Genomic DNA, 27,327 nt, shown 5'->3' with positions numbered 1-27,327 from the left:
CCATAGTTTTTATTAGATTCTCAAAGTGTTTATAACCACAGAAGTTTAGGCCCCAGAGCTCCATATATTTAAACAGAGATTCCTTCATTCTAGTCCCCTTAAACACAGTATGTTTTTGAGAACAAGATATAGGAAAGGAAAAATAATAATACTCAACTTTGCTCTTCAACCCTGCTCTTCTCTGGGACAGAATTATAGGTGTTTATGTGATGTTCTGAACCATTATGTCTTAGCTCAAATTGGTTTGCTATAAATGAGCATCAAAGGGACTAGCAGTGGCCAAGGTTCTGACTTTTCTTTTTTTGTAGACTTCTTGCCATTCCAGGAAGAGTGGGCAGTTTTGACTAGTCAGAAAACATTGACAGTGGCCAAGGGAGAACGTCTATTTTCCATTTCCAGAATGATTGCAGTTTTCTAATTATAGGGCGAAGAGTAAATTTGGTATTTTTCCTAGCTGATTCCTGTTCTTGCTTCTGAGTAGATGTGTCAGCCTGAGGTGGTCCTTGTCAAAGTCTGAAAATGCAGTAATGGTGGTCCTACCTTTAATTATACTCGACATGGGAAATTGTGGCTTTTTTGAAATAATAAAGAGTAATGATTTTATGAAAAAAGTTACTTTAAATAGAACATTTTCTCAAATTTTATTGAAGTTATAAATATTAATTCTGATTCCTTTTTGGGAATATAAGGGAATAAAGATTTCTTCTGGGTGACATTTAGCCTCATTTTGAGGAGGAATTTGATTTTTGTTAAAACTATATTTTTAAACACAATATATCTAATATTATATAGTATTACCTTTCGAAACATTAGAGTAGGGCAGCTATGTAGCTAAATATTTCCCCTAGTACAAGAAATGTAATATGTGAAGGTGATTTTTTATTATTAAGGCTAATTCCAAAATATAATCAGTACCAAGTAGTTTTTATGGGGATTTAAGGAGTGACGAATATTTTTGTACATATTTATATATAAGGTTTATGTATCATATTTTTGTAAACTTTAATGTAATTATAATGGTTTTAGCTTCCAGGAAATTTAGTTTGCATTTGCCTAAACAAGAAGAAAAAGAAATCTTATATAAAATTGAGAACATTGTTTTCTTTAATTTGAATTATTGGACTAAATGTAGAATAATCTCTTTCATGTTATAGATATGGAAATACCTACAAGTGTTTAAAATTGTCATTGCTGCCATTCTTAAATCTGAGTGAATAGGAACCATCTAAAAATTAGTGTGTATTTGCTTTTGGTTTGCTAATCAGTTGTTTGACATGGGTCATGTTCAAAGGGAGAACGATTTGAGCTACTGGTGGCTTATGTTCTTAAACAACAACAAAAACAGCCAAAGATTCCTTCTCACTAATGAAAGAGAAACTAGTCAAATGCAAGCACTGCTAAATGCTAAAGATTTTTCAAAATGTTTTAACCTTTACAATACCAGTAATTTTATTTATTGCAGATATATGACTGCGGTTGTACAAATAAAAACAAATCAATTCAAGTTATCTATTTGCAAATAGATATCAGTGAATAAGACTGACTGCAGGACTCATAAAATCTGGATATTAAATCTTCCTGAAGAATTTGAGGTTTCTATTGTAGGTGACATTTTTCCCCATATAGAAGAGTGTGGATTTAAAAAAAAAAATATCACAAAAGCATTTTAAGCCACATTAAATTTTTCTAGTATTTTCATACTATTACCAATTCAAGATATTTAATAATGGGATGTCCAGATAAAATTGCCACTATAGTCTGGATTACAGTTAGTAGAGTATCAGCTATCTCCTAAGTTAAAAAGCTTAAGAAGAAACTCTGACTCTTGGATATTTTCAAAAACAATCTACATTGTTTATTTAATCCCAAGTATTTTTTAAAAGTTTGCTATCATGCTACTTTCCACAGTCCTGGCTGATGTTCTTCTGAGAGATGCTACACTGATCCATTCTTTCCAACAACACATATAATCCAGTAAGGCACATGTCAACTGGGTTGAAGCCAGGCCTGGAAAATATTTTCAAGTCATCCTGTCTCCATCCTTTTATTCTATTGAGAGCATGAGGAGAAAACTACATAGAGTGGAATATTGGTCCCGTAAGGGTCCTGCTACTCTCAGATTCTACGAATGGAACAGGTGGGGAGAGTTAGTATAGCCTTCAGGTGTTAATTAGCTAGATAGGTGCCAAAGCCTCCAAAGACTTCCTTTAAAGAGCTTTCTAATGTTAGAATCTGGCCTCTACTGTTCCCAGGGATAGTTGGAACCTGCCCTTGCTAGTGATAGCCACAAAGGGCCGTGAGACTGAGCTGATCATCACTGGGTGAGGAAGTGTCAGGATCGCTATATATCTGAGTCAGGGCTAAACTCAGGATTTCTTTCTTCTCTTTGTAAAACCGTAGTTCTTGTCCTGCTTTCCTGGCTTCTTCCAACTCCCGCAGGGCCATTCGTAGCTCTTGAGAGAGAATTCCTGGAGACTCCCGTTCCTTCATAATCCAGTCTAGGGCCATGTGGCTGCGCATCTTTTCATCTAGGGAATACTGGGAATAGTAGGAGATGACTTCCTGGGAGCCAAGAAACAAAGCCCAGAGTGTCAGTGAAGAGCAACAAAGGCACCTGTGCTCATGGCATTTCCGACAGGTTGTTTCCTTTGCCTCTGCCACCCCCATATCCATGGGAGTTTTACCTACAACTGAGCCTCTCTGATGTTCACAAATTGAAGCCAAATCCCATAACATACTTCTTAAAGGATATGAAGGGTTACACTGGTATAGCAAAGCAAAGTCACTCCAGGGTGAGTCAAAACACTAATACCAGGAACACTCAAAAATGTTCACATAACAGAACTCTGACCTCACTAGAAAATATGTGTTGTTAGCATAAGAAATATGACAGTCCAAATGGCTTGCAGAAACAACAGTAAAAACTTAAAAAAATTATTATGAAATGTAGGCATTATCATTATTGATATCATAATGGTACCTTTATGTACATTGTCTCTTCTGCAAATAATTAAAAATTAGTCACTATCTGTTAATTCTCACGTGAAAAATTGCCAATACATTGTAACATGATGTATAGGTTTGATGGAGACACTTTAAGAAGATCTTATGGAGCAGATGCATTGCTTGTTTTTATTTTTAAGAACATATGGTATTTATGACCTTAACAAATTAAAAACAATCATGGAACAGTGTTTATAACCAACCCGGCATATTTCAAAGGCCTTTTATAAAATCAAAGGAAAAAAAAAATAACCAAAGCCATTGTCAACTATTCATTTCTTTTCCATCTTTGACATTTTGAAAGCCAGACTTTCTAAGCAAAAACCAACTAGAAACTCCTGGGGCTTTGGTACATGGAAAACTCTTATATACACCTTCATCTTGCTGACTAGACGAGGCTTTGTTCCTCATTTAAATTCCTGTTAGCAAATTCTCAAAAATAAACTACCATCTTTCAAAGTCTAATTGTGGGTAAAAGAAGGATAAATCTTGGAGGACAGTAGGTGAAAACCATTACATATACAGAAGGGGGTTTGCCTTTGCCATTAAAAAAGGGGAGGGGTACTTCTCATAGGTAGCAAAGAAATAGTGAGATCCTGACTCTGAAAAATAAGGAAGAAAATTTTAACCCCAAAATTGGAGTGACTGAATGCCAGCTCGCCCATCTTTATAATCACTTCTGTCATCCTTTGGGGACTTTTGGTAGGAGTGAGAAGAATCCTCCCACTATAACCAGCTTTAGCTCCCTCAGTGAGGAGGTTCCTAAGCCGTGCATTCTTAAGTTTCTCTCCATATTGGATAGTGGAGGAGGGCACAGATTCTAAGCAGGACAGGTGCATAGAATATATTCAGCGTTTGTCTTAGAAACAAAGTCTGTCTTCATGATCTCTCCATTTTGGCATTCAGTATAAGAATCTAAATCAGTCCTCTGCCCAGCCAACATTCTTCTTAGTGTGCATATTTGGTTAGTCCCTGACTCAACTGGACTGTTATACATATTTTTTTCATGTGTTCTTTGCTTTTACTCAATAAATACAGTACCAAATTTAAACAGAAAAAAAAATCCAAGTAAAGAAAATTTCTTCAGAAGATGACAAGTCATCTGCTCAGTCCACAGAACACAAACACATTCCGGATTGAAAAATCTCACCTGTCGTGAACACTTTGTTTCACGAAGAGCTTTTAGGCTTCCATTCCAGTGTAAGAGTTGGAAAATGGTCATCAGCTCCTAAAAAACAAAACAAAACAAAACAAATGTCTGTTATTAGTCTCATAGAAAGTGCCTCAGTGATAGCTGAGCAGGGCATAACTCTGATCTTTGACTATATCAGAGAAATAGAATATACGATATTTTCAGAACGCTTTGAGACTTTTCAAACACCAGAGTCCAAGGCTTCCAGAGCATTCTTCCTTTCCTCCTCTGCTGTAGCCATCTTTGCACACTAAATGACTATATAATTGATAAATCTTTCACATTAAATATAGTTAAATATAACTACCCAAGTAGTTATCTAAATATACTAGTGCATTTCAGAGTAATGTATAGGCAAGGCTATACATTGCATCATCTTTGAAACTGCCTGAGAGTGACAATATTTTAAATGTTCATATTTAAAGGAATGGTTAAATGAAAGGTATCAGAATACGCCACATCAAAATATGCACTTTGGTATATTGGTTATTTTAAGCTGGAAGCACTAGAAAAATGGCAAATGCAGGGAGAGGCTTTCTTTGAACCCCTCTTATCTGTCTGAAGACAGGTCCTCCAAAAGGAACTCGATTGTTATAAGTCCCCTCCTGGGGAATTTCATCAACCAGCAATGACTGACTCATCATAGAAGAAACTGGAAGTCCACACCACACCCAGGGAAACTTCGTCACAAATGATTATATTTCCCATTCATCTTTCTTTAAAATCATTTATTCTCTCCTAAGAGGCCTACATCCCTCCTCCTTTTTCCCTATTATAATGGTATTTAATTCTGAATTCTAAGCCACCTTCGCCACCTTAACTCATTTTTCCCTAGGTATCTCTCATGTATACATGAGGTATACATGCAGGGAAACTTAGGTTTTGCTCTTGTTAATCTGTCTCTTATTACAGGGATCTCAGCTAAGAACTGGAAGGGTAGAGGGAAATTACTTTTCCTCCCTGACAATACATTAATACAACTGACTACGTTGCTGTCACAAAGAAAGGATGAGAAAGTTCTCTAGGTTCTACTATAATCTCTGTGATGTGTTGTTAAAATAAAATAAAAGCAAAGTGCACAACATGAATACCGTGTGCTACTATTTGATTTTAAAAAAAAGAAAGAGAAGGTCCCTATAAATGTTTGCTTGTAAATGCCTAGAAGAGTTCTGGCAAGACACAAAAGAATTGGGCAACATTAGTTGTCCCCAGAGAGAGAAAAAGAAGGCCTTAGGGACAGAAGTGGGAGGGAGACCTTCCTCGGACAGTCTTTTGCACCTTCTGAGTTTTAAATCATGTAATGATTTTCCATTTTAAAGAAAAATTTTTAAATTTTTAAAAATTTAGGCCCAAAATAAATATAAAACATAATGGGACAACTATAAAAACCATAAAATACTCCTCGATTTACAAATTCGATCAACAAAATGCCTTAAAATATATACAATAAGGTTACATTGATATTAAAACCCACCCACAGGTTCCACATCCAATGGTTAGGGCTGAGCATAGCCTTGAGGCTTTCTATCAGCATCGCCCTCTCCCTGCCTGATATCACGCGTCAGCTAAAGTGTATCAACATATTGAAGATTTTATTTTTCTGATGTGATTAGAATTATCAGTCTTCCATTGAAATTATCTGCATTTCTTTTTTTTCTTCCTTTTTTTCTTTTTTGGTCAGAGAGACATTTATTGTGGATTAATAACACGAACAGCAACCATATAATTATTAGGAAATAATAATACAATTAGGGAACTTCCTGGTCATGAAACTAGTTATGAAAACCTTACATTTAGACAAATGTCTTAGTGTCCATTTAAAAAGATGGTTTTTATTGAACCTACCTTTGCTTGCTCAGGAAAACGCTTTCATTATGAAAATCAGGAGACACAAAGTTATTCTGATATTTTAGACATCTTAAAATTATTAGGTAAATTTTAAAGCTATAAGATGATCAGGAGAGAAAATAGCACTATTATCATGTTGAAAATTCCCACTGAAAGTAATGTTTTTCTTCATTGTAGTTTGGGATCCAGTTTGGGATTTTGTCTATGTTCTACTACACAGTAAGCACCCCCAAGAGGTCACAAAGACCTCAGTAAAAGCAAAACCATCTGTTTCCATTAATTAAATACAACTTGGAAACCAGCTGAATTACTCTTGCCCCAAACAGAGACCCCACTGTCTGCCTAGGGTCCTGGGTCCAGTGGCCAGGGACTCCACCCCTCTCATGCCTGCTCTCTACCACGTCTCCCCATGCAGATTTCTGCTCTGTCACATCCCTATGTTAATTTGGAAAAGTGAGAGTGATTCATTTTATAACTAAATTTTGCCTAATCTGGCTCTCACCACTGTGCTTATCTAAGAAACCCGAGTGACAGAGGAGGGTAATTTTGTGCTGCCCTTCTCACCTTACCTTTAAGTCTATTCACTGAATACTTTGTAGCCATAAAAATGAATAAGAACACTCTTTATGTCCTGATATGAAACAGTCTCTGGTGTTACAGGAAGGCCAATATTTACAAATTGGATATTTCCTTTCGTTTCCTGTTTTATCTTAACTCTGCTTGAATGTTGTATTCTATTGTATATATCCAATTTTAAAAAAAGTACCACTTCCACTTGTCCACCTGCCCCCAACCAAATCTTCATGTAAAGCTGACGACCCAGAAGCTATACTGAATTTATTCTGTGCTTCCAATAGCCCTTTTGCATTGTCCTTACACACCTGTGGCCCAGTTTGGGAAACAGCTTACTGCTAACAGGCTCTTAATTTCATCCTCTGACAACTGTTGCCTCAGTAACATATTCTGCCTCCAAGGTCTTCCAGGCTCTCATTATCATCTATACACAAAACCTCCTCTCCAGGTAAATGCCGGTCATTCTATCCAGCAATTTCCCTAGACTTTACAACCCACAATTCTGCTGTGAACAGAACCAGAAATCTTTCTCATGTCCCTTGGCAAACTACATCTCTCAAAAGCTTCCCCACAGAGACATGGACTGTGTTAGCCTGATGAAGAACGGTCATCATCCTCGCTCACGCTGGTTTGTCTGAACTTCTATTCCATCATCAAGCACTTTCTTCTATAGTAACACAACGACCTCTTCTGAGTATTACTCTTGTTCCTAAAATCCCCCAGGGAAGATGGCCTTCTTTCTGCTTTCTTACATTATGTCCTGAGCTAGTTCTTGCCCTCCTCTGTGAAGATAGTACTCTTACCTTCATCACATAAAATATATTGAAATATTTCCGCATTCTTCCTGTCCCACTTCTTTAATTCCCCTCATAAGACGAAATTCACCAACTTCAGATCTTCCCAAACTGTATGAACCTTAGTCTCAACCCCAGGAAATCCACTGAGTCCATCGGAGATCCTTGCATTACTGCAGATTGGCAAGGAGAGGGCTTCTGCGGACTTCTGTAAGGATGCACTTCCTAGTTTCGCCATGATTCCTTGCTGCCTGTTTTTCTAGTCTTGTTTTCTACCTGGCGAAGTCTTAGTACATTAAAGGAAGTCTATTATATGACCTATCTGTCCTGCTCCTCACTGGAGTCTTTGTTATGTGAGTTGATCTAGAACCCTGGGGAGTCTGGGTACACTGAAAGATAAACAAGAAGCTGGCCTATAGGTTGAGTTAGGACTAAGGTGACATGAGTGAAACGAAGTCTAAGGTGAGTCATGCACATTCAGCGTTTCATTTAAAAGTCTGCCCTTATTTAAAATTTTGATATTTTGTTTGTCATGAAAATTTACATATTAATTTTGAGTTTTTACGATATTGTATTATAATATTATCTGTTTTGATTACTGAGTTTTTTGACACTCCTTTAAATTTTGTAGCTGAGGTGAACGTCTAATCCCCCTTTCCTAGTCTGGGCCCTTCTCGTGAGCCTGCCTCAGAGACAAGGCCAGTTTCACGAGCTTGTCATCTGTGCAGTCACACAGGACCCCGAGCTCGATATAATGTTCCACTGTTGAAATTCTTAGTGATTTCTTAACAAAAAGCTCTACATTTTCATTTTGCAATGGCCCGCACAAATTATGTAGCTAGTCCTGATAGCAAGTAATTTAAAATCAAATGGAAAATCAAGCCCTGTGTTTTCTTTCTCATCAGGAAAAATTGCAGTTGCAGCTTTCATTGCACAGCTTTCTTGGTTCATTCGTTCAGTTTAAGCCAACAACTGGGCTCTGTCCTCACAGTGCTTCTTGGTGTTGCCTCCTACTAGAAACAATGTTTGGCCTTTCAGCTACTTTGCAGGGAGAAAATGCACACTGTTTTTCTCTGGAACTATGTCTGGGAAACTGGCTTGGTTCTGTGATTCATCAGAAATAAGAAAAACAAACACTGTAAATGGAGAACTTGAAAAACAGGTGGGCACCATCTCCCCACCCAAGAGAATGGATTTAAAAGGAAATCTGTTTATGAGATGAGGTTTTAAAAGGCGACCTGGAGAATTTAGCAAAGATGTAAATAAACAACTCATCCTTAAATTGCATTAGGCTTCAGAATAAATATATTAACCAGCTTCAGTCAAAGTGCCTTGAATATGACCTTGACAAGACCCAGTGGCTAGTGCTGTCACTATCCCTCCCCCTCAAACATCAAGCAGTTTTCTCCAAGGCAAGGCTACCTCAAAACAGGCTTCCCTCCCACGAAGTGAAGGTAAGCAGAAGCCTATCACGTTTCCTCTGCGCTCTGACTTGTTGAGGGCCCCCCTGGAAAGCCTGCCTGCGGTCAGGAGACACCAGTCTTTTTTTTTAATATGTTATAGGCATCCATAGATACAAACATACATCTATTATCCACCAGGGGCGGGTACTGAATTGCTGTCAGCTGCAAACAGACAAGATCTGTGGTCAATTCCCATTATGCGCAGAAGCTAGCTGATGCATTTAATCCAGGCCACCAAAAAATGTGCGGGAACCCGGACTCTGTAGGCAAACTAAAGCTGGCAAAAGGAAAAGGGATGTGCTCCAAGGCCCTCCTCCTAGATTGCCAGCATCTCTACTGGGGCGAGGGAGTTTGGATTTTTCCTGCCCTCACATCTTCCTCTTCCTTTGTCCTCCAACCTGCATCCAGCCTCCTCTACAAGAATTTATGAAGTATTTCCATACTATGATTTAAATTATTATGTCACGTATTTAAATACCTTATTACATAGACCACACAGAAAACATACAGCCCATACCAACACAATTAAAGTGTTAGTAAGTACAGCCTTTCATAGTACTGAGATGGAATTTTAAGATTTTAAACAAATCCTGCCTTCCCCCTCTTTGGCACACTAACCCAAGTGCCTTAAAAAATCATTCTTGATTTTCTGAAAATCGCAACTAAATCACATACAAGCTACTATGTAGTGGGGCAGGCAACATTCTTTTTATAATAAAATAAGTATAATATTCTTTTGTCAGGATTGAGAGGGGAGAAATCTTAAAAAGTGAGGTTCTTTAGGGAAATCACTATGCTAGATGCTTTATAAACATTATGAGAGTCCCACAAAATTCCTACGCAACAGGCATTATGCTTTTTATTTTATAAATGGAAACACTGAGTCTCAGACTGATTACGTTCACAGGTGGCAAGTGGTAGAGCGGGCTTCACACACAGGTCTGTATGATTTTTGAAAGTTTGTGTTCTTTCTCTTGTGTTATGTTCCTCCCTTTATTTTTTTATTTATTTTTTAGCTGTTTGACTTTAGATTGTTATGGGGGGAAAAGGACCCTTTATAAGTTTCACCTTTTTGTTCTACAGCAAGGGTCCTGAAATGTTTAGGGCAGGGAGCTACCCTGTCCTCATCTGGAACCTTTAGTAAGATAACGTTGTCAAGGGAATTCATCCAGTAGCCTCAGGCATTACAGGTAAAGCGGTCTTTTTTCAGAAATACATATAATAACAGTTAACCTTCACTGAGTATTTACCACATGGCAGAAACTGTCCTGGACTCTTATCCCATTTAATCCTCACAATGGTGCTGTGGGGTCCACCACTATTATACTCCCTGATTTATATGCAGACAAGGAAACAGATTTAGAAGTGAGGAGAAGAGACAAGTGGAAAGGGACTGGCCCACTCCAAAGCCTGGGCTCAGAACCACTGAGCCGACGCATGTCCCTGCCAACTCGGGAGGGGATGCTTTAAGGCTACCTGGCCTCTTCCAAACCAGATAAGCAACATCAAAGTCAGTGAGACCATTGCCAATTAAGGAGAAAACTGGATGACTGAGATCTTCCTGGGACAGGGTGAAGAAAGAACATTTTTGCCTCAAACAAACAAGGGACTGAGGAGGAAAATATTATTTAAAAAAATGGGCAAGAAGGACATATCTACCTGAGAAGTGGCTATGTCACTGTAGTCAGGAAAAGGGGTTGAAAGCTACCAAAGGAGGTGTTTGAAAGTAGGTGACTTCAAGGGTCAGTTAGAACACCACTGTAAATTGTTTCATGATGAATAGATTTGTAAATAAAACTATATACCTCTGATTGCTTCTTGGAATCTAACCTAAAAAAGTTGAAATATTAGGGGTAAGTCTATTCATTATAACATTGCATATGGATTTCCACTAGCACTGCATGTATATAGATGTTCAACTGCATTCAAATTTAGTTTTTTATAGGGCAAAGATTTTATAACTAATTACTACTGAATTTTCATCTGCCAAGGCCAGTGTAGGATGACAGTCAAGAGCATCAGCTCAAAAATCAGACTGCCCAGGTCTGAAATGTGGCTCTGCCATTGGCTAGGCTATATGGCATACTTCCTTCAATGATGACATAGAGATAATAAATAGTCAGATGTTTATTGTGAGGGTTAAATTATGATAATATTTGTTAAATACTTAGCACAGTGCCAGAAAAAGTAAGCATCCAATAAGTGTCAGCTATTATTGTCCTTATTATTGATATAATTATTTGGTTTGGAAATAGATAGCATAGTTCCTCGGCTCTATTATTGCTTGTCTGCAGTGAATGAAAAAAGGGTTGTAGCCTGCTAAGTTTTTTTATTTAGTTAACGATAGGAGGTAACAGATTTTGTTCAATAGAAATAACAGAACCAAGGGGTCATTATTTAATACAAATTGCAGGCACCTTCGTCTACGACTTCTGAAAATTAAGAACCAAATAGTCACAACCAACACTTCACTGTTCGATTTGGTTTAATGGGGACATTTATACTGAAAAGCTGGTGGAAAATTACAGTAATAAGACAGTGGTGTTCCCTGTTTCTTAGACTTAAGTCTATTACTTCCCTTTAAGAAAGCGAAGATTGTGTCTTGTTTATTTTAGCCTACTGAAGTGTGGCTAAGATGGAGCTATCATGCTGGACTCTAAGAGGGTTAGATTAAATGACCAAAACAAACAAACACAAAGTAGATTTGAGGGACAGATGTTAATGATAAGAGTGTCATTCTCCCAGGCATCTGAATTGTGTAGCAAAATACACAAGTGGCAGGAAGTCAGGTACCTGAAATTCCAGCATGGTCTTCCCCATATTTGACTCCAGCATGTAGTGGTAGGCTCCGATGCTGGTGCTGGGGTCGTCCGCGTCATCCAAAGTGCCCTTGAGAAGGAAGCAAAAAAGGAAAATATTATGGTTTTTCCTCCTCTTCTTTGGGTGGTCACAAATAAACACTGTGGTCCCGCAGATATCTTTCTATTATTGTCCTAACCCTTCTGATGTGCATTGTACAACCAAGTCAGTCTTCATTTGATTTGGGATAAAACCCTTAATCTCACCATGATTCAGAGTAAAGAGGTTTGTGATCAATTTGAATCTGGCTTTTGATTAGAATGTTAACTGATTATATACTCACTGAAAGAATAATTATCCCAAAGTAGAAATTCCCGTACCCTTGCACAAGATTTTTGTTGTGGTGGCGTTAATGTTAGAATGGTTGCCCTTTGAGGATGCTTTCATGTGTTATTGAACTTTTGGAATGACAACCTTGCTCCGATTCTGATGATAACCAGGCAGGATGATGTAACTGACAGGGAAAGAATTCTCCAGCTGTATGGACCATTCATTCTACTGCTATGATTCCTAATGGGAACTTTTCATAATATGCTGGTGTTTGTATTGGAGACATGGATCTTGGTTTATATTTTTTTACTTCTGAACCAGTTAACCTTTAGCAAACAAGGTGGATGGGTGATGGGTAGAAATGAGATTCTCCTTTAATTTGTTTAGAGAGACTGGCAGGAAAAAAGCTAACACAAGCTCTAGAATGGGACTGGGGCTTGCCCTTCAACATCCCATGGTCTTAGATTCCTGGGAAAGTTGGCAATGGCTTTGTGATACTGAACATATAACTACCAGATAGCAGCAAATTTATAGCTTTTGAATGCAATAACATTAACACACTGCTGCTGAAATATTTATGTTGGCTTTTAAATATCCCAGAGGAAATCCACCCAGAAGCCTGCCAACCTTATATATTCTTTTTCCTTAGAAATTTTCATAAAAAATGATAAATTGCATTTACACTAAGGGCTCCTCCCTGCTCCTGAGTAAATACCATACGTAGAAACCAGGCATCGTTTTCCTAAGTTCTCCTTCTCAAAGGTGCTCATAATTTATAGAATAGGAAAGCAGGCTATCTTTCATCCTCAGAGCAGATGTAGAATAGAGGTCCTTGATGTCTCCAAGCCAGGTCAACCACTCTCTGCCCCTTCTTCTAACTCTCTTCTGCATGATAAGAGCATTTATGAGAGGAAAAGGAGCAAAAATGTAACTGCTAGTGTGATAATGTCTCCTTCATTATCAGAAGCTTCTCTAGAATGACAGAACTTTTAGATTAAGGGAATCAGAGAATGAAAATGTCAGATGGGGTTTATCCATGCTAAAGACAAGCCAGGCGTTGATGAAACCCTCTGATTAATGCCAAGTTCCTGCCCTTGGGGGAACCACAGGGAGACCCCTGCCACAGTGGGGACCCAAGGCTTCCTCCATGGCTGATAGTTTGGAGATAACAAGAATCAGGAGCTATACATAATTCTTGGGACAAATCATCTACTCCTGGACTGCCGAGAAAAATCCTATCTTAGTTTCCAAGACAAAATTTTTTTTGCTCTTAAAGCACTTTAAATTTAAGTATGTCCATTATAAAAATTTTCAGAGCTCCCTGAAAGAAGTAATTGATATTAAGCATGACACTTATAATAGTTAATAAGTACTGGGCATATGGCTTTTCCCATATTTAAGCAGTCAGGATTTTCTTTAAAAAAGATTGCAGCACCCACGCTAGCTGGGAAACTGGCATTTTTAATAAATACTTCAGAAAATTTTTAAGATCAGTCAAGGTTAGGAAAAAAAAAAGATAGCTTATCTCTAGATTAAAGCAGCATTCAATTGCATGTGTTCTCAGGTCCTAAAAGAATCAATACAGCAAACAGTCAAATAAACGAATCAAGGTGGATCAGATTATCTACCTTGATTTAAAGCTTGATTAATTGTAATCCAGGGAAGTTAAAGAACATTACCGAGATGAGGAATAGGGAGCCAGCTCCAATTTTGTGATTTCCAATCCAAGTGCTATTTTTGCTGAAAATTAATGATTTGATGGGTAAAAATTAAACCTGCACAATTCTTAAAGAATGTGCTCACTTTGCATCTCCCAAGATTCAAATGCCTCAGTATTCTGAGTGCAGCCAGCCCCTCCCTTCCCTGGTGGGTACTCACGCTGGTGGAGGATACGGCTTCCTGCACACTCTCCATAATGAATTCCTTGGTGATTCTGCGAGAGGGCAGCTCATTGAAAAGGGAGTTGATTAGGGCCACTTTAGCTGCATCCCGTCTGGCCTCAGCTCTACTTAAGCAGTACTTGAGAAAGGAAGGAGAGGAGTCAGTAAAGGATTTACCATCTCACCATTTTGTCCCTGCCTCAATGGGTCTCCAGGCATTTCTATTCATACATTTACTCTCTGTATCTATTCTTTTATGTCTATTGCTAATCCTCTGAAGATCACATAGATTTTCTTTCAGCTCTAGATCCCGCGTGAATGTCCTGGTTGTTCTTCAAATGCTTTTCGTTTTATTTCATAGTCATTGAATGTCTACCATGCACCAGAGGTTTTTCATACTCTGTTAACAAACAGTAACAAAAGTAATAATGGCTACTCTTGCATGCTAGGTGATGACATTCATTATCAGGGCCTTCCTCAGATCCTTATTTCAGAAGAAAACAATGTAATGAAAGAAAGAAAGTGGGAGATACATTTAACACAATAATTCAAGAACATAGCTTCTGGAGTCAGAGTGCTTGGTTTCAGATGCCAGCTCTGGCACGCGGCAGCTGAAAGATCTTTGGTGTTAGTCTTACTGTGACTCAATTTCCTCCTCTGTAAATGAGAATAATAGTGGTCCCTGTGTCACAGGTTCGAGGACAGGCTCAAACTATATTAGTTAGTATAAAGCGGTGAGAATGCTTTGCACGTGTAACACTCCATGTGAACATTCTAATCTCATACTTTTTTACCTCCAGGTTAGAATGAGAGGGACTGTCAATATCTGTTGTTTTTGCTTTTCCAGCATTTATCCCTCACCTTCCTTCTAATAACAATTTCCTAATTTTCTTGAGGACCCTTCCATCTTGCTGTCAGGCTGTGCGGTTTGGGTGAGACATGCTCCATTTTCTTTTCTGAAGTTAGGGGCTACAGGAGGCCTATGATTAGTAACTCATAAAAAAAAAAAAAAAAGTCATTTATCCCAAATGTAACATTGCTCCCAATCCTCCTAGCTTGGCTTTCTCATGGCTCATACAGCTCTGCTTATTGTATCCTGATTCTTTTCTGTCCTTTCTTGTCTCTTTTCTTATAAATGACAATTCCTCTTATTCAAGTTCTTGCTTGGCATGGATCCCAGCAGCCCAGATAAGTAGGGATGAAGCTCTACGAGAACTGCACTGTCCCTGGAGTCCACTCCTGTTGGAGGATCCCAGACTGTGATGGCATCTCTCTCCCACAACTCCTGTGAACTCTCTAGGATCCTAGGCTCTACTCCAGGACTCCTAGAGGGAAACAAGCCCCTGGAAGAGAAGCCCAGGCCCAGGTCCTGGTCAGCAGGGCCGCCAAAACCCCTGGCTGAGCCACCGACTGCGAGCCCTGGGCTGCCTCAATTTTGGAGCTGGACAAATGGGAGGCGAGGCTCTCTGATCTTCAAGGCTTCTACTTACCTAAAATGTATGCTTCTCAGAATCAGTAGTAGTTGGTGACTGAAGTGAAAGAACAGGGAAAGTACCAAAGATCCTGCTTCACTGGACAGTTCCTCGGCCTCGGTGGCTTGTTAGCACCACTAGGTAAAAGCCAGACCCCTCCAGTTTTCTTTCAGCATATCCTACCCCTACCTCACCTGCCTAGTGCTAATGATTCCTGCACTGTCCCAGGAACATTCCAAATTCATGCTCTCGTGTCCTGCAGAAGTCAACCTTGCCTCTTTATCTCCACAAACCCAGAATGAGTGCCCTGAGGTCAGGCCCCGGGCCCCTCTGATTTCCCCTCTGCAATCTGCCTACTAGAACAGTCGTGACTGCTATTGTAATAATCCTATGCTTGACTACAGCTTACTTCTTCCTGCCCATCTCCCAACCTCCAGGTCTGAGAAAGGCCCTTATATTCCTCTTGAGCATCCTCCAGAGTGCCTGATAGTGCTCATACATGGTTAGTCCATGAATGAAGTAATGACAAGTCTTCTGAAATGATAGAAACATGATACCAAAGAGGACAGGAAATAAAATGTCAGGAGTGTAACAAAGCAGAACGATTAAAAGCAGTTATTTTAACTTGCAGCACAAAGATATTTCCAATATCTCCTGCAAATAAAGAACTGAGCTAAAGGTCTATAATGTAAGTGAAAAGTAGTTTGGGTTTTTTCTCCCTATTGTTGAATGATGACCAAGAAGGCTTTGGGATAGCTTCAGAAAGCAGCAAAGCCAGTTTAAGTTTAGACCTCTCTCAAGGTTTAGGCTACCTGTATTAAACTGGGGGAAGAAGGGGGTGTCTGGGCAGATGCATTGGCTTTACATTGTGGACTTGGCTTGGATTTTATGGGACACTAAATTCTGAGTCAGCAGTATTTCACTGAGCTCGGGTGCCACCTCTTCCAGGAAGCCTTCCCTGATCACTCCCAAGGCCAAGCTGAGAGGACCACTGTCCATGAGAGGCACACTGCCATGTAATTGTCTGCTAGTGCTTTGCCCCTGAACCCTGGGCCATGAGCAAGCTAAGGGCAGAGCCTGTGGCTCAGTTATCTTTGTGTCTCTGCACCTGCAACATGTTTTGTTGAATGAATAACTGACTGCAGCCTAGGAAATTCAAACACAAGTCACTAATGCACGTGATAAAATGCTCAAGAAATCCTTTAAAGAGGAAAATTAAAGCTATGTACTTATTATTTTTAAAAAGTCCCATTTCAATGTACCCTGTATAGTATGCCTAACCCAGTAATATAAAAATATATTAATACCTGAATTTCAGAGGGATAATTGGCCATTAAGTTCAGACATTCTGCGATTACCACTTTTGCCTGAATGTAGAATATGTTTATTATACTTTGGAAAAATCAGTTTCTCATTAAAAAGCAAACAGAATTTTTGCAAGTATTACCTGACATCTATAGGAACAGCTCATTTTAATAGGAATTTGCTTTATAAAATCTATAATAGAGACATTGGGGTTTTAGAATTTAGAGAATTAGATTCAGATCTAGGTACTTTTAGGAAACTTTATATAACTTTCTATCTAAATAATATCAATTTACATCATCTTTCACAGGGAGAGACCTAGTAAACACTACTTAGATAAAAGAAACTATCTACTTTAAATAAGACAGCTAAGTACTAGATCAAAGGAGCCACATACATTTACAACCAAATGGCACTGCTTCTGAGATCAAAGTGCAGCCTGGCTGACAGAACAGAAAGAGCCTTTACTCAGAATGCATGGAAAAGAACTACGGAGACTTAAGCAATATCGAAATTTTAAAGCAGACACATGTCTTTACTTATTTTATTGTTTCAATGTACAGAATCTTTGGTTAAAATAGGGGAGAAATTATACCAATTAATAAGTACATAAAATAAAATAAATTCTGAGCCATCAAAGGGTTTTTCTTGCTATTGTTCTCCGTATTTCTGAAAGACAAGTACTTCAAAATGTTTATAATATTAACCAGCTGCTTTCTTCCAAATTTTGGACCTACAAATCCAAGCCAGTAAAAGCTGCATATTTTTCTTTAGGGATCTTTTAATGGGACTTCTCAAGCCATAAGGACTTGTGTTTAGGCAAGAAAATTTAGCCAAAAGCAATCCACTGGGCAAATCTAAATCAGAGTGTGGATTCTTCTGTAAGAACAGGCACCACTAGAGTTACCATCAAACAGAGGGAAACGCTGCAAGAAAATAAAATATAGTAAATGACAGGACGTTTTATTAATGTGTCCAAACTGGTCATCAAAGACATCGGTTGGGGAGTGAGTGAAGTATGATGTTATTTCAAAGCAACTTCCTGCTAGAATTAGACTTCCCAGATTGTATGGTTTATTCTTGCTGTTTTTCAGCCAGACCCCAATCATAAATACAGATTTGTAAACCGTGCCTTATCCACTAACCATTTTTACTTGTTAATATAGAGAGACAGCTTCTGTCCTTTGCACTTTGTGAAAGTGCAGAGCTGGAATATTTAATAGTTGAGATTTTACTGAAGTCAGCTGTGGATTTCTTAGGCATGTGGAGCCACATGCTTTCCAAGTGGCTAGCAGACCCCACTCAGACATTTATCTTGATGCTCAGATGACTTTCATTTGCTGGTAGATTATAAACCACTATAATCATTTCAAAGCCTCCTGCCTCTAATCTAAAATTAAAGAAAAAAAAAATTAAGAGCGTCTGTGGCATGACTCAGGAAAACTATATAAAGGCCGTGGTGGCCAGCCTCTGTTATGGCCCCCAGTCATCTCTGTCCCCTGCACTCTTGTGCAGTCTCTTTGCGCACTGTACCAGAGTTGGTCTGTGTAACCAGCAGAATATGGCACAAGTTATGCTATGTCACTTTTGATATCAAGTTATAAAAGACACTATGGCTCCTGCGTTGGTCACACTTGCTTTCTTCATTTGATCACTTGCTCTGGGAAAAGTCAGCTGCCATGATGTGAGCAGCTCTACAGAAAGGCATGCATGGTAAAGAACTACTGCCTTCTCCTGACAGCCATCTGAGGGACACTGAAAATTGATCCTGCTGACTCGAACAAGCCTTCAGATGACTATAGCTCCAACTAACAGCGTGACTGAAATTTTCAGGAGGCCCTTACGGTTTGAGAGGTCCCATGGCTCGAGAACTACCCAATTCAGCTGCTTCCAGATTCTCGATCCTCAGAAATGCTGTGAGACCATTAGAGTTTTGAGGCAATTTGTTACCCAGCCATAGATAACTAATATAAAGGCTTTGCTCACATAAGGTAATTAGGAACTCTTTCCGTCCACCCTTGAAGGAGAGTCCGATAACAGTCAACCTCACTGCTGACACTATGTGCTCGGTGCTAAACTAAGCACTTCACGTTTATCATCACATTCAGTTATTACCACAATCCTATGAGGTTGGTTTTGTTGTTACCCTCATTTTGCAGGTAAGGAAAGAGAGATTACATATTTCGAGGTCATAAAACTTAAAAAGCGACTGAAACGAGATTCTACTCCAAGTCTGTCTGACTTGAGAGTCCAGATTTTTAACCACTATACTATTCTTCTTCTCACAGAAACGGTCACTCACACTGGGATGGAAAGAATATATAATTTGGCTAAAGTCTCTCAGTTCCTCAAATCAGTGATTACTTTAACCAAAGCTTCAACTTTGATGCTCCATGGATCATTCTGACATAAGATTCCAGCAGTGTCTCCTCACACCTCGGCCTGATGAACTCAACTTCATTTAGAAGGAACTGTGCCCAATGAAGAGGGTGATGTGCTGACTGTAATATCCCCTTCCCTCCTACTGTCCTTTTCATGCTTTTCACTACCTAGACTGTTGGAAGTAGGAACATGGAGAAAGGCCAGCTATGACTAGCCCAGAAGATCAAATGTCATCTTCTGCAGAAAGTTTCTCGTGCTGGCTGGAAGTGACCCTTGATTAAATATGAAGCCAAGAGAATTTGGGATTTTACCACATAAGATTGCTCAAAAAAAAAAAAAAGTACTTCATAACTCTTCAAGAGCAAAAGTGATTAAAATTAAATGTTGCAACTTCCACTAGATAAGAAATTCTCCCAAGACCAGCTCATTTGGCCTTGTATTTTATTTTGGATGATAGATCACCGAACAAGTGACTAGGAGCCCATTGAGTACACTATGAAGATCATTGCTAAGCCTAGTCCGGGATTATGAAACAATGGTTAGAAAATTTTAGTATTCATAGTAAGACTGCCAAGTTGTTAAACATGTACATTCCCAGGTGCCAATCTGACCTACTGAATCAGTCTCCTCAGATGGATTGTGGTAGGGGATCTGCATTTTAACAAGCTTTTCGGGTGATTCGAAGGCAGGCAAGCCCAGGACTATTTTTAGAGGAATGTTGTTCTACCTTCTGTCCCTTCCATCTCATTTCTAATTTGGCGGTGACAGAACCAGTTTTTGTGGGATCTGAAGCTTATGCAATTTGGGATATCTTGTTTATGAAAAATAATATGAAATCATAAATTTAAAAAATGACACTGATTTGGAAAGAGAATATGCAGAAGCTTTATTGGCTTCACAGTTGAAAAGGAAAACTCTTCTCTGCTACACTATTATGCTTGAATTTTTTATGATCACCAATTATTTCAGGGAAAACCCACTTCTCTGACATGAGCTGGGTGTCCTACAGTTTAACTCAATTCTGAAACTACCTGGAGATAGCATCAGGTCCCATGGATTAATGGCTCTGTCCGGCAAGACTGCTCCAACTTCAGGCACTCAATACATGTCCAGGTTGTCACCTGTGTTTCTGATCTACCAGCTGAAAATGAGAGGTTCCTGCAACCCCCTCCTCTGGTTCTGTCATTCGCTAGAATGGTTCACAATTCAGGAAAACAGTTTACTTACTAGTTTATTGATTTATTATAAAAGAAACAGACAGAGGAAGAGATTCATGAGGCGAGGAATATGGGAAGGAGCTCAGAACTTCTATTCCCTCTCTGAGCCCCTGCCAGCCCCTGAGGGTGAAGGCGTATCACCCTCCCAGCACCTCCACATGTACGCCAACTTAGAAGCTCTCCAAATCCCATCATTTTTTTTATGGAGGCTTTTTAATGTAGGTGTGATTGATTAAATCTTTGGCCATTGGTGATTAAGTTAATGTTCACTCCCTCTCCCCTCCCAGGAAGTCTCAGGGTTGATTCTTCTAGTAACCAATCCCCATCTTTAGGGGTTTCCCGAAAGTCACTTTATTGACATAAACTCAGGTAAGGTAGAAAGGGGTTTTGTTATGAATAACAAAAGATCTCTTTATTACTCTTATCAGTTAGGGAATTCCAAGGGTGTTAGGAACTTTGTGCCAGGAAACAGGCTAAAGGCCAAATATATATTTCTTATTATAAATCACAATAGCGCAATGGTAAACCCACCTCTGTGAACATCAAATATGCTAATTTCTTATTAGAGAAATTGCTTCTACACAGGTCAAGAAAAAGCAGTCTTAGGGCTAAAAAAAAAAATCCTTGATGACAATTCTATAATTAGGCCCTTAGGACTTATATAAACATTGCTGTCTGAACTGATGTCTAAATGTTATCAGTAGTTTTTATGTCAGTGCTCAGTAGTTTTATGTCTTCCATGACAATTTTCCAACATGTCATGCCATGCAACATAAAATTAATCAACCAAGATTAATCTGTGGGTCAGTAGGCTGTCCCAAAATAGAATAATAGGTAGTCAATTTTTTAGGATGTATAAAAGTTATTACATTAATAAAAATTTGGTATCCACGTACATGTTATAAAAATAGAAATGCCTAATAAGAAACTAATTTTATTGTTAACTAATTATTTATTTTTAAGCCAAGAATTTATTAACTTAAAGCTTCTTTTTAAAACATAGCTAATACACCATGCATGATATGTGTTCACAGGAAAACCTTATAGGCAGGCTGACACAATTTATACTCTCAACAATTACTTTCCTGGTAGTCTTCATTTGATTAATATTTTTTTCTCATGCTTTGTATAAGAAAATGGGCAGGATACATGCCTTGAGTAGCTGTTTCTGAACATCAAGATTTTACTGTACATACCTCCCAACTACAGTGCTTTTAAAAGAGGAAAGCACATGGAAAGACATCTATATAAATAACTTCTCTCCATTTTGAACGGACAGACTTTTTATAATTATTCGTATTTGTATTTTAAAGAATCAAGAAAAAAATAGATCTGCAGATCCAAAATGTATAAAACCAAGTTAGACATACTTCACTCAGTGCCTACCTACGGTAGCCAATTGTCTACAAGGAGTGAGTTTTTTGAATAAGAATAGGAATGTAATAGCAAATGTAACAGATTATATCTACATGCAAACTCAAAGCTGAAGATGTCCTCTCTGGGGTCAAGAGTAGGTCAGCGTTATTTAAGTGGCATTTGCTCAGCAGCACATGATACCCAAAGGGATCTCCAGAACTGGGACTATGCAGGTGGCAAAAACAAATAAACTGACTCTATGAGAGGTGAGAATTCTTGCCCAAATCCTTTAGGCTGTCAAGTCTGTCATTCAGGGAATGTTTCGCTTTTGTGACTTAGGTCCAAGTTGCAAGCAAGTGACTTGCAGAGTTGGTGTCTACGGCCTGCCTGTTCTGGTCAGCGTCACCAGCGCCTCAGTTTCATTCAGACAGAAAGCCATCAGCACAAAGAATGCCACAAACCAGGCTCTGCTGCTAAGGCCTCTTTCAGTCCTTTAAGACCTTGACTGCCCTGGTCTAAGCATGAACATTTGCATGTGTTCCAATTTATCTAATTGTTGATATATTAGCATTCTTTCCCCTCTTCCAGATGGGAATGTGTAAAAGGGCAACTGCTGAAACTCGGTCACCCAAATTGATATCGTGTCTCTTTCTTCATAGGTCGGGCTGGCTGTAAATACATTGGGAACAATTTGGAGCTCTGTGTGCTGGGAATGGGGGTCTTTGCTTGGTATGGGGGAGGGGAGTGGTCTGGGAGTCCAATTTTCAGAGAAAACTCAGCAGTTCCTGTCAACTGAAAGAAATGTTTCATGCACATGGTGGGTCAGAATGTTATTTTTATAATATAAACCACCTGGCCTCCTCCTCATGTACCTCTGCCGCAAATGCTATTCTATACACATACCTAGACCAAGGTCCCTGGTAACTATTACAAAACCATGTTGTGTTTTGCTCCTTGAGGTTTTTTTTTTTTTTCTTTTCCCTTTTTTCTTTTCTTTTTCTTTTTTCAAGTTAAGGTGAAGACAAGATGAATTGATCAGGGCTCAAAATTTTGGTTTATTTTTACAGTTGCTTTGATGTAAAAGGACTTGGCTCTGATTGCACTGAGAGGAATAGAGAGGGGTTGGGGAAAAATGGAGTCAGCCTTTCTTCCTCACTCAGCAACTCCTGAGACAGTGAGCATCTTCCTAAAGCTTATCAATTCAGGCCTGGGAGACTCCTGCGGAGGTAGACCCAAATCTTTATTTACTACGGAGCCTTTTCCTTTCACTACACTGTTGTTTTATTTGGAGGCCAAGCCCTTTATTCACGTTGCTTGATAAGAAAAGACACAGAGTCAAGGTCTGGGGAATAAATATGAGGTCTCATTAAAATAATATGCACTCCCAGTTTCATGAGCAAGTCATTAGAGTCTGATCATTAGCTGACATATGACTTTCAAATGGGAAGGGGTTATAACTAATCTTCCTATCTTTAAGTCTTATTAGTTACAAAACTGAATGCTTTCCTGTGGAGATTTCTACCAGGAAATACCTGCTTTAAAAGTTAAATTGTACTGCATAGTGGGTCATGCATCTGAGTCAATTCTAGAGGCAGAGAAGAAAGAGGTCAAGGTTGATTTACAATAGAAATACTTAACATTAAAACAGCATTAGTGCAGTGCAATTTTATTGCAGAAACTCTCTGTTTTGGGTATGGAATGTTAAGGCTAGATCTTATTAAATAATCGGTAAAAAGAAAGCACTACAATTCCATTTAGTCAAGTCAATGAATTAATCGAATTTTCGTTTAGTCCTTCTCTCCTGGGAAAAACTTAATTTTATAAACTTAGTTTATAGTGATTTAAATATACTTTTAATTCCCTAGATTTAAAAAAGAATCATTCAGTGCAGAAAGTATAAAACATGTGTTTTATATCTGATAATGTAAGTGAAGTGTGCTTACTGCCTTAAGTAACTAAAACAAGGCAAAATTAAAATCTCCTACTCTTCTTTTATCCAGAATGTACATGTAAAAAGTAGTTTTCTAGATATCTTTATAGGCAAAGGCTTTGGTTTGAAAATTAAGTGACATAAAAATTAAAGGCCCTTTAGAAACAGAGCTTTGCAAGGAATTCATCTGCTAAGTATCCATCTCATGTCTCCCACCTGTGAAGCCCTGTTACGCAACACCAAACATTGGCTGACAACAAAACAAAATAAAACAAATCAATCGACAGCTTATCTATGGAAATATTACACATCTCCATTTCATGTGGTGCCTGGCATTGTACAAATAGCCTAAGTACCTGACCCAATGTTTACCATCGTATTTATTTGTCTGTGAAGCAATTTTAATGACAAAATACTTATATGAAAAAGACAGAATACCCCAATGAATTAGTGTCCTATACTTCAAATAAATTGAGTTATGGCATCAATTTTAGCCAAGGGATACATTTTTTGTTCAGTCATAACTCATGCACCTAAATAATCTCATGGTCGGTCTAGTACTATACCCAAGGGAAGTTCTCCTTCTTTTTCAAATAGGAATAAAGTTTATTAATCCAAATCACTCTAGAAGAGTATATAGAAGACCATGTCACAGCTTGAAAATGAGATTTGAATCACAAACCTTTTCATTAAGTTTTTAAAATTAAAATGTGAAATAAGAAAATACTCAATTAAGCTCTTCTTTTGGATTTGGAAACAAAAACAGCGGCTGAAGCAACGGGCGGCCTTTTCCTCCTGAGTTTATCAGGAGGGGAGCCAGACGTTGACCCGATGGAACGTGTGTTGCTCTCATTGTAAAAAACGGAAATTACTGCAAGTTCTCATGGCCATAATATGTTGCCAGGGACAGATTAATTGGCTAGACAAAAAAGGCATAAGAAAATATGTCTAAAATCCATGAATTTCTACTTAATAGCAGATAGTTTCTTTCATAAAAGGCACAATAAGTACCAATGTGTTTCGATATAACTTTCTAAAAGAAAAATAATTTAGCATCGACAGATCATTTTATTTATCGTTTAGAAATTTAAAAATGAATCGTATTTTTATTTATCTTTTTCCTATACTATAGCAGTTTATGAAGGCATGGTTTAAAGGCAGGACTATGGCTGCTTTCTTTCGCTCCAGTCCTTTGTGTTTTGTGGGTTGTGGTGTCAAGATTAACTGAAAATTCTTTAGTCTTCCTAGATACAGCCTCCCATTTACTTCAGGAGGAGGTTCCTTTCCCTGAAACCAGTGGTTTATGTCCATCAGAGCCTTTTGACTGCTTTCCTTTGATTAATCAGAAAACTAGAACTCAGTCTGAATACCACTTTTCTAAAGAATGAATGAGCATAATCTCTTACAGTTTCCATGAAACCAGAGGGATTAATCTTGCAATCCAGTCTCATACTCCACTTCAAGTATTTTCAATTACTTGGCACCATTGGAGGTGACGTCCAGGGCTCAGTAAGAAGGCTACTGCTGGCATAATGGTTTCTTCATGTCTCAGCACATGGTCTGGGCATTAATAATCCATCATGAAATGATTTGCAATGCACAAAGGTGACATTTGATTATGTGAAAGGCATTGCAAGAATGAGCATGTAGGCTCTCACAGACTAACTGCTGGTAAAAATGTGATAAAATGTTATATGGTGAAAATAGCATTTAAGATGTTTCTGAACTGATAAAAAATAGTGCAAGGATATTGCTTTAGGGATAATTTTCTTTTTTCTTTTTACTTTCTGGTTTTCCTTTCTAAAATCATACTGTGGAAGGCCAAAGGTTAAGAGGCCAGATTTGGCAGCCAATCACCCAAACACATTTTCAAAACATATTTGATTCAGGAAATTCCGAATCTTTTAAAACAAGGATGTTAACAATGCTCTTGAGAACCTTAAAATATGATGATTTAAACATAAGGAAAAAGAGACCCTGAAATGATCATAGAGATCCCCAAGAGGCCTTCTTGCTGAAGAGTTTCATTTTTGCATTTCGTTTTCTATTTTTTAAAGATCACAAAGAGGATGTTTCATGTACTACCTAAGGGAAGCCCTATCATTTTGGGTAGAAATTTATGAGAGAATTGGGAAATTCATAATTCTCAAGATAGCAAAAACAAAAACAAGAATTCTAGAATTTCTTAGATTCATATCCTCTAGATTTATTCACTGATCTGTCAAATACATTATATTCTAAATAGTTATAATAAGTGTATTTATTAATATGAACAAATACATGCAAACCTGGGTATAGAGTGGAGGTGAAGTTACTAATGCATAAATTAAATGCAGGGAGAAATAAAAGGTTTTGAAAATCAATGCTTCCATATTAATCTAGTTCCAAAACTTTAAGCAAAGTTAGGAATATAATAAATCAGATGATTTTAATGTTACTGACTTTTCCTTCCCAGCCCACTACTTTTAAGTGAAATATCTTAGTTTCTATATCATATTATATATAATAATATATACTATGTTATATATCAATCAATAGTGGTTATATACAAAAAAAGGACAAATATAAATTTCATGAATTCTTGGGATTTATTAATTTCATTAATTTTGGGGATTCATTCATTTAGCTATTCATTCAACAAAATTTATTGAACACTTATATGCACAGCACAGTGCTGTGCATATAAGAACACAGACCCTGTCCCTGAGGCACTTACATTTTATTACAGAGACAGAACACACACGTAAGTAGTTGTAGCATAAGGCAAAAATATAAAAACACTAGGAGAGAAACAGAGATAACTGCTTTGGGAAATAAGAAGAGGCAGAGATATCGAGCAGGGAGAGTCAGGGGAAATTCATGGAGAATACGACATTTGAGCAGAATCCTGGAAGATAGGCAGTATTTAGACATGCAGAGAAGGTGGCAACAGGACTTCACGATTAGGTCACAGTGTGAGTGTGGGAGTAGCTAGAAGAGGTCAAGGCAAAGATGAAGAACTGTCAGGCTGAAGTGCTGAGGGTCTGAAGTGGAATTCAGGGAGATAAAGAAGGAAGGAAAAGTTGGAGCCAACTGTAAAATCTTTGTTGCCAGAATAAGTCTTTAAGACTTTAATAAGAAGGTAATAGGTAGTCATTGAGGCTTTTTTTTTTTTAAACAACAACAACAACAACAAAACAAAACGTCTTATTTTGAAATAAATTTAAATATAAACTCACAGGAGAGTTTCAAAGGTAATAATACAGAGAGTTCCCACGAAGTAGTCAATATCATCTAACTTTTCATGTTTTAAAAATATAATTGTTTATGTAGTATTCTTATAGTATACTCCTATATTTGGATCCCTTTTCTCATGCTTAGTATAGTATACGTCTTGTTTTTTTTTTTTTTTTTTACTCAGAAATGTCAAAGATTTTTTTTCTTATTTATCTTTTTGAAGAAATAGTTTTTGATTTTGTTGACACGTTTGTCAGGTTTTGCCATATTTCATCAACTCCCCAAAAGCTACCCTACATATATATTCAATGTGCGTTAAAAAAAACAAAACGAAAACAAAAACCTGAGATCAATACACAAATGTTGTATTAAAAAAAAAAAAGTTTCTTTATCCATCTTTTAAGCAGAATACTATCTGTAAATTCCACACAGCTATGGAGCTGTGTGATTCTTTTGTCATGATCCTGCTTGGAATATAATGGATCATTTTAGTATAAAAATTCGTGCTTTTCTTTAACTCAAAGAAAAATTCTTCTGTTATTTATTTTCTCCCATTTCTTTGTCTCT

The 27,327-nt window shown here is 37.9% G+C and overlaps 1 protein-coding gene across 1 annotated transcript in view; it reads right to left on the bottom strand.

Annotated features, from left to right (window-relative positions):
- Positions 1–104: 104 nt before the first annotated feature.
- Positions 105–27,327, bottom strand: part of LIX1 (limb and CNS expressed 1) — a 50,106-nt gene continuing 22,883 nt past the window's right edge. Inside the window, exons 4-7 of the mRNA XM_016122527.2 lie at positions 13,881–14,021; positions 11,667–11,762; positions 4,154–4,231; positions 105–2,562 (exon numbers count right to left, since the gene is read on the bottom strand). Of these exons, the coding sequence (XP_015978013.2) occupies positions 2,275–2,562; positions 4,154–4,231; positions 11,667–11,762; positions 13,881–14,021 (603 nt within the window). The 3' untranslated portion in view covers positions 105–2,274. The remainder of the gene's footprint in view (positions 2,563–4,153; positions 4,232–11,666; positions 11,763–13,880; positions 14,022–27,327) is intronic.

Source organism: Rousettus aegyptiacus, unplaced genomic scaffold, assembly GCF_014176215.1.
Source record: "Rousettus aegyptiacus isolate mRouAeg1 unplaced genomic scaffold, mRouAeg1.p scaffold_m13_p_8, whole genome shotgun sequence".
Lineage (NCBI taxonomy): Eukaryota > Metazoa > Chordata > Mammalia > Chiroptera > Pteropodidae > Rousettus > Rousettus aegyptiacus.
The sequence above is the reverse complement of the archived record's forward strand: the minus strand, read 5'-3'. Positions and strand labels throughout refer to the sequence as shown.